The sequence below is a fragment of the Morus notabilis genome, unplaced genomic scaffold (genome assembly GCF_000414095.1).
Source record: "Morus notabilis unplaced genomic scaffold, ASM41409v2 Scaffold804, whole genome shotgun sequence".
In the NCBI taxonomy this organism is placed as follows: domain Eukaryota; kingdom Viridiplantae; phylum Streptophyta; class Magnoliopsida; order Rosales; family Moraceae; genus Morus; species Morus notabilis.
In genome coordinates this window covers 231,432-246,363 of record NW_010361209.1, presented here as the reverse complement: position 1 = coordinate 246,363, position 14,932 = coordinate 231,432, and the positions used below count along the sequence as shown (strand labels likewise).

At 33.9% G+C, this 14,932-nt stretch overlaps 2 protein-coding genes across 3 annotated transcripts; both read left to right on the top strand.

Moving 5' to 3' along the window:
- Positions 1-7,906: 7,906 nt before the first annotated feature.
- Positions 7,907-10,821, top strand: LOC21402451 (calcineurin B-like protein 10). 2 transcript variants are annotated; one of them, XM_024166067.1, is made up of 9 exons: positions 7,907-8,188; positions 8,300-8,474; positions 8,615-8,697; positions 9,244-9,303; positions 9,585-9,693; positions 9,784-9,836; positions 9,925-10,005; positions 10,083-10,195; positions 10,327-10,821. In XM_024166067.1, the coding sequence occupies exons 1-9, from the start codon at positions 8,177-8,179 to the stop codon at positions 10,379-10,381; spliced, it is 741 nt and encodes a 246-aa protein (XP_024021835.1). In that variant the 5' UTR covers positions 7,907-8,176; the 3' UTR covers positions 10,382-10,821. The 2 variants fall into 2 exon arrangements, with proteins under 2 accessions (XP_024021835.1, XP_024021834.1); XM_024166066.1 differs by having other exon boundaries at positions 7,907-8,194.
- A 1,271-nt stretch (positions 10,822-12,092) lies between these two features.
- LOC21402450 lies at positions 12,093-14,384 on the top strand. Its single transcript, XM_010098770.2, has 6 exons — positions 12,093-12,343; positions 12,873-12,943; positions 13,027-13,088; positions 13,169-13,651; positions 13,727-13,817; positions 14,022-14,384. Exons 1-6 carry the CDS (start codon positions 12,202-12,204, stop codon positions 14,106-14,108), a joined length of 936 nt encoding a protein of 311 aa, XP_010097072.1. The 5' UTR covers positions 12,093-12,201; the 3' UTR covers positions 14,109-14,384.
- Positions 14,385-14,932: the final 548 nt, after the last annotated feature.

The window sequence follows — 14,932 nt, the reverse complement described above, 5'->3', positions numbered from 1 at the left end:
AGAAGAAGAATGATTTGAGGAGTATCATTGATATCTCTTAAAATTAAGGGTAATATAATTTACAAAACCCTTAAATAATTTAAAAGGGATTGGAGCTAAAATCTAAAGAGTAGTGTGGAAATTCATTTATCTAAATAGGATGGGCAAAGACGTTGATTGTCCAATTTTCTCTATATTTACCAATGCAATTAAACTCTAAATCTTTCCCAGACTCTTTCATTTTTTGGCTGAAGCTTCCTAGTCAACTTAATCCCAAATAATGCTAGGTTAGAATGAGCATTCGTCTCTATGATAAATCTATATTGTTAATTCATTACATCATAGAAAACGATAAATGATACGATTGCATTACATTATATATGTGGTCTACATATCAGTGGAATTTTTCTACTGAATTATTGTTTTGTTTTATGTCTATGAAAGCAGGGTTGTGGTTGATTGATCACACGGATAACAGAACAATAGAAAGTGATTCTAATCCTCTTAAATAATAAGTGGGGAGAAGATGTGTAGGCCATTTATTATAAAATCATATTGACTAATTTTTGGCTAATTCTAGATGGTCAATTGGGTCCCAACCCAGATGGCATCACATGTAATTCTCGTACTTATTTAATTATCATTCTCCACCAACGGCCCAGTCGGCTTTCACATGATGTCTCAATCACAATTAATAAGTATTTTGCAGAAAATTAATGATATGCTTTCAATATTGAAGGATAAAGGCAAGAACAGGAAACGAAATAATTTTGGAGAGGTATGGTGGCACGAAGATTCCTTGAATTTGATGTCACTGCGATTTAACGTTTAACGTTGCTTTCCGAAGAGCTGCCCAAAACATCACCGTACCAATCTAACAACATATGCATGTTCTTGTCGAGAAAAATACACTTCTACACGAATATAAAAATAAATTAAAATAAAATAACAAAAAAATAGAAAAAATTGGTTTGAAAAAATTTGATACGTTTACGGAAGAGAGAAAAATTCACTAACAATTTCAGAATTACACACTCAATAAATTTTCTCACTTTTTATCTCTACCAAAAACCCTTTACACCTTTTACCTATCTCTCTCCTTAATTTTCTCTCTTTTTCTCAAAAGAAAATACTCTTTCTCTGCACTTCTCTCTCGGAGTACACAAAATATTACACAAAACACTTATTTATAGATTCCTGATAAGCTTTGCCCAAAAACAGAAAAGAGTAACTTACCAAAAAACATGAAATAGTAACTTTTTCAAAATCAATTTGAAGCACTTACCTAACAATCTCTACTTTGACTCAAATTCTCTCAACTCAAACATATGGGCATCCAATCTCGAAACCCGTCATCACACCGACAATTTAAACTTTAACAAGAATAAACATATATCAAATTCAAACTCTCATCAAACTTGACACGAGAAATTATCTTCTTCTTCTTCAAAGTATCTTCACTGCTATAAGTCTTCACCATCTTGTCTTTATCATCTTCAAATGTTATCATCTTGTTGCACTCTTTTACTCCTGCAACTTCTATCACAACAGAAGAAGATTCTTTGTGGCTTGGCTCTATCGTCATAGCTCTACCTACAACTGTAGTCACAATCAGTTTATACAAGTTTTTCACCTTTTCACCCTTCATGACTACTAAATCACATCTCTTAACTTGCATAAAACTGCCCTTCATATAATACTCACAACCTAAAGTGTCTAAAGCCCCCAAGGAAATCAAAGTTCTCCATAGTTGAGGAGCATGCCTAACATTTGTCCTTGCAGCGTTTTCAGGAACATGCCTAACATTTCTCCTTATTCCCAAACTTCATCTTTCATATTTTCTTTCTTCTTTCCTTGCAGCGCTTTCAGTAATCTCTGCTGAATCAGAACATCTTTCACCGTACTCTGCCATATGCTGAAATTACTCTTCTCGTCATATCGCTAAATCTAGTAAAACTTTTTCCCGGATATCATCTTGATTTTTTTTTCTTTTAATCCTTACCACAGCTCTAATACCAGTTGTTGGGAAAAACACACGTCTACACTCACGTAGCAGAAAAATAAACTGAAACAAAATAACAGAAAAATAGAGAAGACAAATATTTATATGTGGTTTGGGAAAATTTTCTTATGTCCACGGAAGAGAGAAAAATTCACTAACAGTTTCAGAATTACACATTACACAAATTTTCTCACTTTCTCTCTACCTAAAACCCTTTATATCCTTTGTCTATCTCTCTCCTCACTTTTCTCGCTTTCTCTTAAAAGGATACACTATTTCTCTGCACTTCTCTCTCTGAACACACAAAGCCTTACACAAAGTACTTATTTATGGACTCCTAATAATCCTTTCACAAAAACAGAAAATAGTAACTTACTAAAAAAACACGAAATAGTAACTTTCCCAAAACCAATTTGAGGCAATTACCTAACAGTTCTATCTCTTGTTATTTTCATAATTTGATAAATTTGATTATTGATGTTAGTGCTTTGCAAAATTGCTAGTTTCATTTTGCCCAACCACTAGACGTTTGGTGTCATTGATTTGAAAATCTATGGTCCCATTAGTTTTATTCGTTTAAGTTGAGAATTTGAGTTAAAAATTGAATTCGTGTAAGAGAAAATACTATAGCAGAAGAAGTAGAATTTAAATTTTGTAAGATAAAAAAATGAAAAAAAAGAAAATTACAGAATTTACCCTTAAGTGCATGAGTCTGAATTTTTACCCTTCATTCTTAATTAATACACTTTTGTTAGTATAGTTATTTGATTGAAAATGTTATTGATAAAGAGTAAGGGGTGAAAATATTGATTTATGCACTTTTAAAAGGTGTTTATCTTCTTTTCTTAAGAGAAAACATTATAATAAAAACTTAAGTTAGTTCAAACAAACAGAAAGAACCGATTTATATAGTTTTTTAATTCTTTTAAATTTTAAGGTGCGAGATTCTAACTTTTCACTTTATGATGGAGTTAAATGTGAAATTATTGTAGGATTTACTTGCAACTAGTGTTGGAACTTTAGACGGGCCGCCTGTGACCGCCCGAAAAACTGAATTTGTGTCCGTTGCCTGAGCCCACCCGCCCGAACCCAAAATCTTCCTTGAACGGGCTTCGGGCAAGACTTGGCTGTCCGCGCCCAGTTAGGTAGCCTGAGCCCGACTGAATAAGCCTGAATTTTTATATATTGTTTTAATTTTTATAATATTGTATATATATTATATATAATATTGTTTATTAATTGCATTTGTATATAAATAATTATTAAGTTGTTTATTGTAAAAATTATGTAAAAACTATAATTAAGATTAAAATCAACACACACTATTAACACAATTCAGAAAAATTAATTTTGTTTATTAATTTTTAAATTTGTAATTTATGATTGCCTCGTTAAAAATCTTACCAAGAAAAACTCAATTGGGATAAAAACTTAGTAAGGAAAAAAGAGTGCAATAATTTTGTGATCAATTACAAATTTTACAAAATTACACAGTCCAAATATACACTATTACAATTACAATGTCCAAAGCAAATAAAGATTTATAAATTACAATTTAATTTGAAATTGAAAGATCACCTTTAAAGCAAAATGTTAATCTATTAAATTCATCTATCCATTCTTGGTTTGCCGACGAAATTGTATTTTGTAAACATTGATTGGCACGATCTCAATTCTTAATGCACACCTAAGCTTGGCACGATCCCAATTCTTAATGCACACCTAAGCTTCAACAATATCCCTTTGCAATGCATTTCAACATTCCTCAAGTATTCTTCCGGTCGTAGTGAAGGCTTGTTTGGATGAAACAGTGGAAACTGGAATAAAAAAAATATCCATCGTCGATCGAGTTAGGACTGGCCAAGTTAATGCTCGTGCCCTCCATTATTGAACTAAATCAAAAACACTTCTCTACTATCGTGACTACTAAGCTCTCGCTGAGGTACGCCATAAGCTCGTTGAAGCCGCCATCGCTGCCACTGCCACCCCCACCTATTTATGAAGATCCACTCCCAACTTCTGTTTGAGTCTTCTTCTTCTTCAACCCGAAAATATTCATGAATGAATGCGGGTTTTCATCTATTTGTTGCGGTTCTTGTACTCCACAAACGGTGTTTATAAACCTATTCTCATAAACACAATAGAGAGAAAATATTTTATCATTTATTAAAGGATATTGGTCAGAACAATCGATGTCTAAAAACTCACCTAAGTTTTCTAAACCACTTTCTAAACCTTCTAATTTTAATCTAAGATAAAAAATAATACTGAAACCATACAACATAGGTAATTGAGACCAATATTTTTTAAACTTTTTTTTCCATAAAAGCGATAAGAATTCCTAAAATTGGGCCATCCCTAAATTCACTAAATAAAATACTAATTCTTAAAAGTTCACCTAAAGCTAAAGGTGATGTTGGATAATGTGTTCTATTAAGTTTTAAAGTAACTTTATGAAACCTACCTAAAAATTGATACAAAATTTTGACAATTTGCCAATCATATGGGTCTATATGTCATACTCCTAATTTTGAATTGATATAGTTTGTTATAGCATGTTTATAGGGGAGGCATTGTTGAAGCATTATATAAGTTAAGTTCCATCTTACAGGCATATCTAGGGCTAATGCTCTAGGAGTTAGATTTACTGATTGTAAAAACTTAAACCAATCTTGTTCTCTTTGGTTACTACCTTAAATCCATGCAATAATATCTCTAATTCTTTTTATATGAATAACCCTTGATTTTAAACCGGATTTTACTACTAAATTAATTACATGGCATGCACAACGTTAGTGAAATATAGTACCATCACCGAATAAACTTAAATCATTTTTAAAATATTCAATTGCTTTAGTATTTGCACTAGCATTATCTAATATTATAGCAATCACTCTATCCCTTAATCTATATTCATCAATGACATTTAAAATTTTATTATATATTAGATCAGCGCTATGTGATCTTAGAACACATTTAAAACCTAATATTCTCTTATCTAAATCGAAACATTTGAAATAATGTCTGGTTACAGATAAATAATCTTTATTGGCAACAGCAGATTAAATATCATTCATTAACGCAACGCAACCGCTAGTAGAGTGCAAAAGGTTAATTAATGCTTCTTTTTCTTGTTTAAATAATTTTAACAAATCTTTCCTAAGAGTAGCTTTCAAAAAAAAAAATTGTGCATTAGGATTATGGACAATTTTAATATAACGGTGCCAATTAGGATGGTCAACAAAACTAAGTGGTTGATCTAATGTTGTTATCAATCGCGCAACTTCCATACGGTCAACTTGCGGATCGTATTTTCAAGTGGTTAGACCACTGGTTGCACGATCAAATGATAATTGATTGTGTTTGGCGGAGTTCGGATCCGCCGGTTTGGCCACGCTTGAGAAGACACTTTTCAGAGTATCTTCTCAAGTGTGTTGTGTCATGAATAGTGTCACATTGTAAACTAGAATGCCAATATTTACATTGAGCTATGTGTTTAGTGATACCGTTATTGTCGACTTCCACAAATTTGTCAAAGTGCTCCCAAACTGTGGAGGTGCACTTGCATTTTCTCTTGGAGGTTGCAATACTTGCAGTAGCACTTGCCTCTCCACGCCCACTATTGCAACCACGACCTCCACTAGATCCACCACGGTCAAGATTTGGAATTGGACATTGTTCCTCAGGTGCCTGTGTTTGCGATTCCTGCATAGTAAAAACATTAGTAGGAATTGGACTTTGAGGATCAACGGCATTATCACCATAACAAAAGGACACCATTATAAAAATGAAATTAAAAAATGAGCTTGAGAGAGCTTAAAGTTGAAAAGAGCTTTGAGACTTGAAATGAGAGCACTTTGAGAGAGAGAGCTTTAGGATTTTGTGTGAGCTTGTGAACAAATTGTGAGAGAGATTTGAGACAAAAGTGAGATAGATTGAGAGAGAATGTGAAAAATATTGTGAAGAAAATGTTTAGGGGAGGGGGTATTTTTACGAAAATTTTTGAGGTAAAAACATCAATTTTCCCCTAAATTTTTGAATCCAACGGCTAGTTTTTGATTGGCGTGTCAAGCTTCGGGCTGGTGGTTCAGGCTTCTCGGGCAACGGCACAAAATATAGCCGTTGTAGTCAGGCTTTCAGGTCGGCGATCGGGCCGGGCACTAACATTCAAAAAACTAGCCATTGAACGGGCAATCGGGCAGGCAATCCGACAGACGTTGACAGGCAATCGGGCATGGGATACACAAGGCAGCAGGCTTGGTTTCAATTTTTTTTTCGGGCTGCCCAAACCCAAGCCTAAAACCTAAGCTGGACAGGCAGACATAGAATTTTGTCCGCCGAGCTTAAAAAAAATTGAGCTCCAAGCATAGCCGCTGCCTAAAGTTTCAACACTGTTACAACCACAAAAAATCTATAGTGTTAAGAAAACATAATGCAGAATTTAGGTCCTTTTTATTGTATTGCTTGAAATTGAAAGTCGTTTCGATTATTTTATTGTATGTTACAACTCGGAACGTGCGCGCAAGTGCCTTGCGCTTATTTCATAAAGTCGTTTTATCAAAATGGCAACACCAAAAAGTATGCCATCATGGCATTCTCAGGTGAGATCGGCGACAGATAATTGTGACTAATCTATAATCCGAAAGCAGCTTTACAACGAGATCCTTAGTTATAGACCAAGGAATTATCAAGAGTGGTGTTTGGTAAAAAAAGAAAAAGAAAAAGAAAAAAAGAAAAAATAAACTAAAAAATAAAAACAAAACAAGAAATAGAAGTGCCGTGTGCACTCTGCATTTATCATAAGCTTGTATTTGTTTTCTCACACATGTCGCTATCAAATTATGGTTCCCAGGAATCACTTGAACACGCTAGAGGATTTAAGAGGATAGATTATCATTGAAGTCCTTGTTCACAAGAAAACCTTTGAGGTCCTATCCGTGTGAAGCATCACAAGCTGAATCTTGTGGATTCCACAACTTTTCTATTGAAAAACGTTCTATAATCAGATGGAGATATATTCCCACTCTTTCATAGAAATGGGTCCACTTTTTGTCATAAATTAGGGATTTAACTGGGGCTGTAAAAAAAAAAAACCGTCAACTTGCACCGCCATTTACGTGTCACATCATCTAACCTCCAAACCACGGTTTCAAACCACCCCGCCCCACCTTGCATACTGGACGGTTTTGGTTTGAGTTTTACCCAAATCGTGGTTTATCAAAACTGCCCACCTCATCAAACCGCGGTTCAAACCGTCTGTAATTACTATTATGCATAAATTATAAAATATTTGTTTTGATAATGATTGTTTTAATGTTGATCATCGTTTTTATAGTTTAAAAGTATAGTAAATTAATAATAATTGTCTTAAAATGCAGTAAAAACATACAACAAATTTGTTTTATGTTTTTATTGTTTTTTAACATTTTTTTAACAAGTATCTAATAAGGCTCAAACCGTCCTAATCGCAAGCCACCTGCCCACCTCAAAGGCTCAAACCACCCCACCTGCCGTTTAGAACATGCAGCCTTGATTTGAGTTTTTCTAAAATTGCCCTTTTATAAAACTGCACCATAACGTTTGAAAACCGCCAAATTTTCCACTAATGCATCCATATTTAATCCTATCATGACAAATAAGATTTAGAGTCGGTTTGGTAAAAGAATTTAGAATTATTTTTAATTTACGTGTGTTTTTTGTGAGAAAAAATATTATAACAAACTATTATTTAAATTATAGTTCGAATCCTTTTACCAAACAGACTCTTACTCTTTTTTATTATGGTGTTCATAAATATTTTTCTCACACGAAGCAATTGGTAAATTTACCACGCATCCAGAAGAATTCCAACCTAGTACTCATTTGCTCTCGCTGAAAGAATAAAAAAAAGAACGTAATTCAACGAAACAAACAATATATACATAATATAATAAAACAAAAGGTGTCACCCTCGTCTTCACCTCCAATCTCCATATTTCATCGTCTTTCTTTCTCCCAAAACGAACCGGACCACCTCGAGAAAAAAGACAGGGTTGGGAAGCTTCTCGCTTTTATGGACGGAGCTACATGAGGGCAACTCCGTTCCTGCTCGCTTTCGACAATTATTATCGTACGACCAAACGGTTATTTTCGGAGAGAATTATTAAACACGGCCGTAGAATTCTTTTGAGCTCTGATGAGTTCTAGCCGCCGACTATGGATTTGACGGTAAACGTACGAAGCAAAGTTGAAAGCCACCATTTTTTTTTCAAAAACAAAATCATGCAAATGCGATTCTGTTTATCTGTATTGATGGTATTGTGAAATTGATTCGAACAGAGATCGGGCTCTTTGACGTTTGGGGAACGGATCTGCGTGGCGTTTGTACCGCTTATAGCGGTGGTGGAGCTGTTGATATGGGCGGTTACCGATTGCTTCGATTTCCGAAGTCCCATTCCGAAGAATCGTCGCTACCAATCCGGAGATATCGCTTGCCTCGCAGATGAGACCCGATGTATTGAACCAAAAAGCATTTTTTTTAAATCATTTTTGTCGATTTTTGTTAGTAGAATTTCTTTGACATATGCTTTTTCTGGAGTTTGGTTTTTGGTTCGCTTTATTTTTTAAATTATGTTGCGCATGGAAATTATGCAGTTTCTGTAAGCGAAGTGGAGGCATTGTACGAGCTGTTCAAGAAGTTGAGTAGTTCAATTTTTGACGACGGCTCAATTCACAAGGTGTGCCGTTATTACTTGCGCTGCCAATTCGAAAGAAATTATTCATACTTTGGGGCTTGAATGCAAAGTCTGAAATAGAAATATGTTAGTGGGGGTTATGTCAATCCAGAAATTTGTTCAATACTCCCGACACTTGGTGAATTAGAGAGAATACCACTTTTATAAGAAACTTGGTTACGTATGAAAGTGGCGTAGATGAATAACTAGACTTCAAAGTAGCACACAAGTTAATTTACACCGGATTGGCAAAATAAAACATACGTTTCTACAGTTCACTGAAATAAGGTGCGGTGTAGGTGTTTTTTATTTATTTATTTTTATTTCTACGATTTATATTTGTGACTTATGTTCATACATCACTAGTCTACGATGAAGTCATAAATCAAAACATTTGAGTTCGAGTTGCACTAGAAAGATCTCCACAAACTTTCTAAGTAGTGAGGTTTATGGGCTATTCAGATCTTTTGGTAATTTTTTTTAAAAAATTATTGACTTACAGAAAGTTTTGGTTATTATTCTTAAAATGTTTTGTTTGCCATCTTCTAGGAAGAGCTTCAATTGGCGCTGTTCCAAACTCCACATGGAGAAAATCTTTTTCTGGACCGGGTAAATATGTCAGGCAATTTCTATCATGTTCACTCTTATAATTGACAAGATTTTCAATGGTTTGCTGCCATAAAACTAGATATTTTTCAAATCAAACCAGTCTAATATCTTTTGAGCATCATAAATATGGAAGTCACGTGATTTGTGAATGCCTTTTATGTTGTTCAATTGGCTTTTATGATCTGAATATGTTGTTTTTAACCACGATCTCGCTAATGAATAAGTTCGTGGGATATTTGAATTACTGTATTTATTCCAACTGCTCTATTTTGCTTATGTAGGTTTTTGATCTTTTTGATGAAAAGAAAAATGGTGTTATTGAGTTCGATGAGTTCGTCCATTCACTCAGTGTCTTCCATCCTTATGCCCCTTTAGAAGAAAAAATTGATTGTAAGTGTTCAAGAAGCAATTTTTTGATTCATAAAATCAAAGGTAACAAATGAACTTATCCCATTTTTGTTTGCTGTTGATTTTTAACAGTCGCATTTCGGCTGTATGATCTGAGACAAACAGGATTCATCGAGCGAGAAGAAGTAAGCGTCTTGTTGTGCAGTGCTAAGGATGCGCTTGGTAAAATCTGCATTTTCTTTTGTTGGCTAAGTGGCCTCTCTTTGATTTCAGGTTAAGCAAATGGTGATTGCTATAATGATGGAATGTGACGTGAAATTGTCGGATGATCTCCTTGAGGCTATTATTGATAAGGTAAGTGCTGAATTCGATTACGTCGGTCATCTTTTAAAGGATATAACAAATGAGAGGTTTGTCCCATTTTCTGGCAGACATTTGCTGACGCTGATGCTGACAAAGACGGTCGAATCAACAAAGAAGAATGGAAGGCTTTTGCTGTTCAACATCCAACCCTCTTGAAGAACATGACACTTCCTTATTTGAAGTATATAACTTACCCCTATATGTCTTTATATGCTTCTCTTATATTTTCCTTTGAATCTTTCTCTCTCAGCTTTTTATGTCCCCAATATTGCTCAGAGCAATTGATGCCTTTTTAACACTTTCAATATCTAGGGACATCACCACAGTATTTCCAAGCTTCATTTTTAACTCTCAGGTTGAGGAATGAGAACTTTGGGGCTTTTCAGTCCTAGAGAACTGCTTTTTCGGCACTGTTTGTTGAAATTTTTATACTTTCGGACCGTTCATAGCTGGAAATGGAGAAAACAACGCTATTATTCAGTGCAAGGCTGAGCTGGGAAGGCTGCATTTGAAAATCTTTGCGTCAAAAGCCTTACCTTGCTATCAAGTTTTGTATATGGTTCAGATCGTTGTACAGTGTGCATAGTTCTTGCTATTGATTGATTATGAAGTTGTTAATGCTTTAGATTCTGTTTTCGGTTAAACTCAAAAGATGTTGCTGACTAGGTGAAAGTTTTGTCTAAACTGTAAAAAATTATTACATGCATTGGTTTTGGTAAACAGTGTTCGTTCCAACTCTCTCTTTCATTATACTGATTAAACTGATCACAAATTTCATGGACCAGTTAATCAATATCAAACTTCTCAGATGACTGCTAATGCTCCAAGTTATGTTCTTTTCCATTCTCTGTTTTGCTAAATGGTTGATTTGTTACTTCAGCCAAAAGAAAGGACACAAAAACAAAAACAAAAAATTAAAATGAAAAATGATATATTCATTTGTTAATTCAGTTTGTTTTCTGCCCCGAGATTTGTTAATAAAGTATTCATGAGAAAGCAAAGCTTTTACTTCAATACTATAAAGAGACTTTCAGTTTGTCATTATTATTGGCGGGGAGTATAAAAGTGACACCGACTATCAGTAAGTTATAAAGAGATTGATAGTTTGTTTTCTGCTACAAGATTTGTTAATGATTTATGAGTATTGATTCATGACAAAGCAAAGCTTTCACTTAAACATCATAAATAAAATTTCGTTCTTTTTTTTGGATATTATGTTCTGTATATATTAAGTGGACGTTTTGGTTTATAGATTCAGAATCATGATTTAAAATTATTTTCGGTTTACATGTGTTTTTTACGAGAGAAAATACTATAACGAGTCACGAATCTTCATACCAAACACTACATAATATTTGCTATTACTTTTTAGGTGGGAAGTATGACACTGACTAATGTTTTCTATTTTTTAATGAAACCAAACTATAATCGAGTTAACTTAATCACCAAGTTGTCACTAACAACATCTTTTTTCACAATTAATTCAGGTTTTGCACCACCAAAAACATCGTAACAACACGTTATAAATTTTCCCCTTAATTTCAATTTGGACTAAAGATTCTAAGGGCTTCTGTCGTTGCCCTCAACCACCGTATTATACTTTAGGAAATTTTGAAGAATGCGATCAACATAATAATATTATTTTATTTTTATCATTATTATTAAATTTATTTTATGCTTATTTTTTTGTAATTTGTAAGTTATTTTTTTAATAGGTTATTTCTCGTAACTCTATAAGTTATCTTTTCGTAGCCTATTGATTATTTTTAGGTTATTTATTTTTTATATTTTATTAGTTAGTTTTCAGACATTAAGGGTTGTTTTTTTACAATAAAATTTTAAAAAAATTTAAACTCAAGTTATAACTTTATTCAAGTTCACATTTTTTTAAGTTTTAATTTTATTTAATTTTACTCAACTTTATTCAAGTTACAATTTTAACTCAAATTATAACTCAAATTTAACTTAAAAACTACACTCAAATCACACTTTAAAAGAACAACCCTTAAAATTAAAAATGTTATGTAGTAACGTAAATAATAAGTTAGAATTTTTTTTTTCGGAATATTCCACTTAGCTTAGCCCCAAGCATTGCAAAATCAGATCTCTCTATCTCTCTCTCTCTCCCCAGAAAGCTCAAGCTGGTTACTTCCGAAAGCAAAAGCAAAGAGATTAGAGAATAAAGCAATGGCAGACAAACCAAGCCGAGCTCTGGTTGTGTACGGAGACGGGTTGGCCCGTTTCGTCGACCCATCGCATACCCATCTCCATTCTCTCGCTTCCAAAGCCTCCTGCGGTTTTTTGAGCCTTCCCAATGCTCCTTTATCAGGTTTTAATCTCTCTCTCTCTCTCTCTCCTTCGCAATTTTTCTCCATTTGAATTTGGAAATAGAGATTTTTATTCAAAGGGCCCTTTTGCCTTTTCGCCGATAAAATGATGAAACAACGGGGCAGAAACGCAAAGATGTAACTTTTTCTTACTTTTGAACCTTAATCTGTGATGGTTGTTTCATCGGCATTAACGATGATCAATTGGTGTGGAGTTCCATTAAATTTCCTTTTCATTCATTTGGAATCTGGGCTCTTCTACTTCATTTTTATTGACTTTACTCTTCATAAATTGATTTATTTTTACTTTTTTTTTGGAGTTTCACCGATATTAGGGCTCAAAATTGCATGCAAATACTGATGGGGTTGCAAGTTCAGTGTCTTTTTCTACATTTGGTTGTTTTGAAGCTCAAAAAAAGGAACAACAATCCAAATAGTATTATTGCATTGTTACTAATCTGTCAGTGCCCTTTTTGGAATGTAATTATCCATCTTCCCAGAATTGGAATTTACTTGGATGTAGATTTGCAGAAAGCGAGGATGAGAGAATAGTTAGGGAATTTGCATTACTGTTAGATTCTTGGGAAGCTTATCTCAATTGGGTGAGTTCTATATTGCCTTTATTACGCTTTGATTGTAGTTTCACATGATAAATAGGTTTTCTTGATGTGCTTTGGTTTTTCAGAAGGGGGATACCACTAATGATGAATGTCAAAACAAGTCCTTGATTCCAACCATATCAGAAAGGTTTCAATCCTTTTGGTTTTATATGTCAAACTTTTGTTTTATAATATAGCAGCTAACGTGTTTCTTAATCAACACTTCAGTTTCATGGGAATGAAAGCTGCTGTAATCACTAATAATTCAAGTTTGGAATCTTTTGGTACAAAGCTTGGCTTCACGGTGTTGGAGTCGAAAGATTTTACTAAAAACGCAGAGAATTCTTTCATGGCTTCTGAGCTGCTAAAGCTGCTTGGGTTTCAAGAAGGGAAGACTCTAGACATAAGCCAATTTGATTTAGTTTTTGTACATATTGGGCCTGGTGAGAAAGAGGACAAGACTGTTGCCAATGCTTTGGAGTATGTCAATTCTTTGGTGGGAGAAATACTGAACTTGGCCGAACCCGGATCCGATGTAGGCTCACGCCTACACTTCTCTGTTGTTATGAGCTATGGGAGTGTCTCCGAGGATGATGATTGTTTGAAAACATCGGTTCTAATTTCAGAAACGGAGAAAGACGCCAATCTTTCATCGTTGTTTCCTCGTCAAAGTTACACCATGAGAGGAGAGAATCAAAGGAAGGACGTTAGGTGAGTGAATACTTAAGCGGTTTCTTTTAATGCTGGAAAATTCCTTATGGCTGAAGCTAATTTGGTGTTGGACAGGCATTATTGTCCAATGCTAATTGCTCAATGGCAATATGCCGTGACCCGCAAGGATACAGCAGAGACATTTTCTTTTGAAGATTTCAAGGAGGTACCGTTTGATATGAACACGTTCAATTGCTAAATCTTCTTTTAGTGGTATATGATATCTCTAGATTCAGTTATATATGAAGCTTTATCTCCTTCAATTATGTTTTCTTAAATTGACTAGTGGTAGATTTAACTCTATATGGATCTCTGTCTTCTTCGGTTTATAGTTCTAAAATTGACAAAGTATTTTTCATTTTCTGTGTAGTACGGGGGAAATCTTATAATACCAGCGGATAGGTTTCTGCATGAGGTAGCCTTCAAGCTTTGGAAAGCACCCAAGTATGGAGCATGAGAGGGTATTTTTTTGACGAGTTTACGTATATACAATAATGATGAGCCCTTTTCTCTAGTATGAGAAAGGAAGAAAAAACCGACTATAGAGCTAGTTCTAATGAGAATTTTTAAGAGTTGTCTCATAAACTTTGTTGAACTGCCAATCACTAATAACTTTGTTGACGACTCTGTTTATAAAAGTTCTTTAGCATTCTAGAAAGGGGTTCAAACGATCCACAACGGTGCAAGTCTGTAAGATTATTAATGAAAACTAGAAACAATAGAGAACAGAGAGTGGCACCTTTTTTTTTTTTTTTTCCTTATCGAGACTGCGCAATTCTTGATTTTTATGGAATCCTCTGTTCAATTTTTAGTGTTCTAATTGGTGTTCAACCAATTAAATCACACTAAATCATTTCATGATAAGCACCAAATAATTAATTAAAAAGCAATTTAAATATTTTACATAACGTAACATGATATGATTGGTCAACATCAATTAAGACACTAAAATTGAACATGAGATTTGAGTCCATTATCTGACAGTTCTAAACTCTATACAATTGGTAGGGGTTTTATTTGAAGGTAGTTTACACATTTAGCCCCTAAACTTGTATGATTTTAACAATTTATTCTTGAATTTTTAATTTTGGTAAATTATCCTTTCAACTTATAAAATTATTAAAAATATGTTTCATTTTTATGGTGATTGTGTTAAATTAGTATTAAAAAACACGTTCGATAAAAATTCTAATATCTCAATTCGAATGTGGCACAAAATTTTTAATTTCTCAACTTTTAATCCCTTAAATTTAATAAAAAAAATTTGAACAACTTAAGTAA

What these genes read in the sequence shown, in the direction of transcription:
- LOC21402451 (XM_024166066.1), top strand. An exon ending in TTTAGAAGAAAAAATTGATT is followed by an intron (nt 9,694 to 9,783) that starts GTAAGTGTTCAA and finishes GATTTTTAACAG; the next exon opens with TCGCATTTCGGCTGTATGAT. An exon ending in GATTCATCGAGCGAGAAGAA is followed by an intron (nt 9,837 to 9,924) that starts GTAAGCGTCTTG and finishes CTTTGATTTCAG; the next exon opens with GTTAAGCAAATGGTGATTGC.
- LOC21402450 (XM_010098770.2), top strand. Translation starts at nt 12,202, where the DNA reads ATGGCAGACAAACCAAGCCGAGCTCTGGTTGTGTACGGAGACGGGTTG. An exon ending in ATTCCAACCATATCAGAAAG is followed by an intron (nt 13,089 to 13,168) that starts GTTTCAATCCTT and finishes TCAACACTTCAG; the next exon opens with TTTCATGGGAATGAAAGCTG. An exon ending in CTTTTGAAGATTTCAAGGAG is followed by an intron (nt 13,818 to 14,021) that starts GTACCGTTTGAT and finishes TTTTCTGTGTAG; the next exon opens with TACGGGGGAAATCTTATAAT.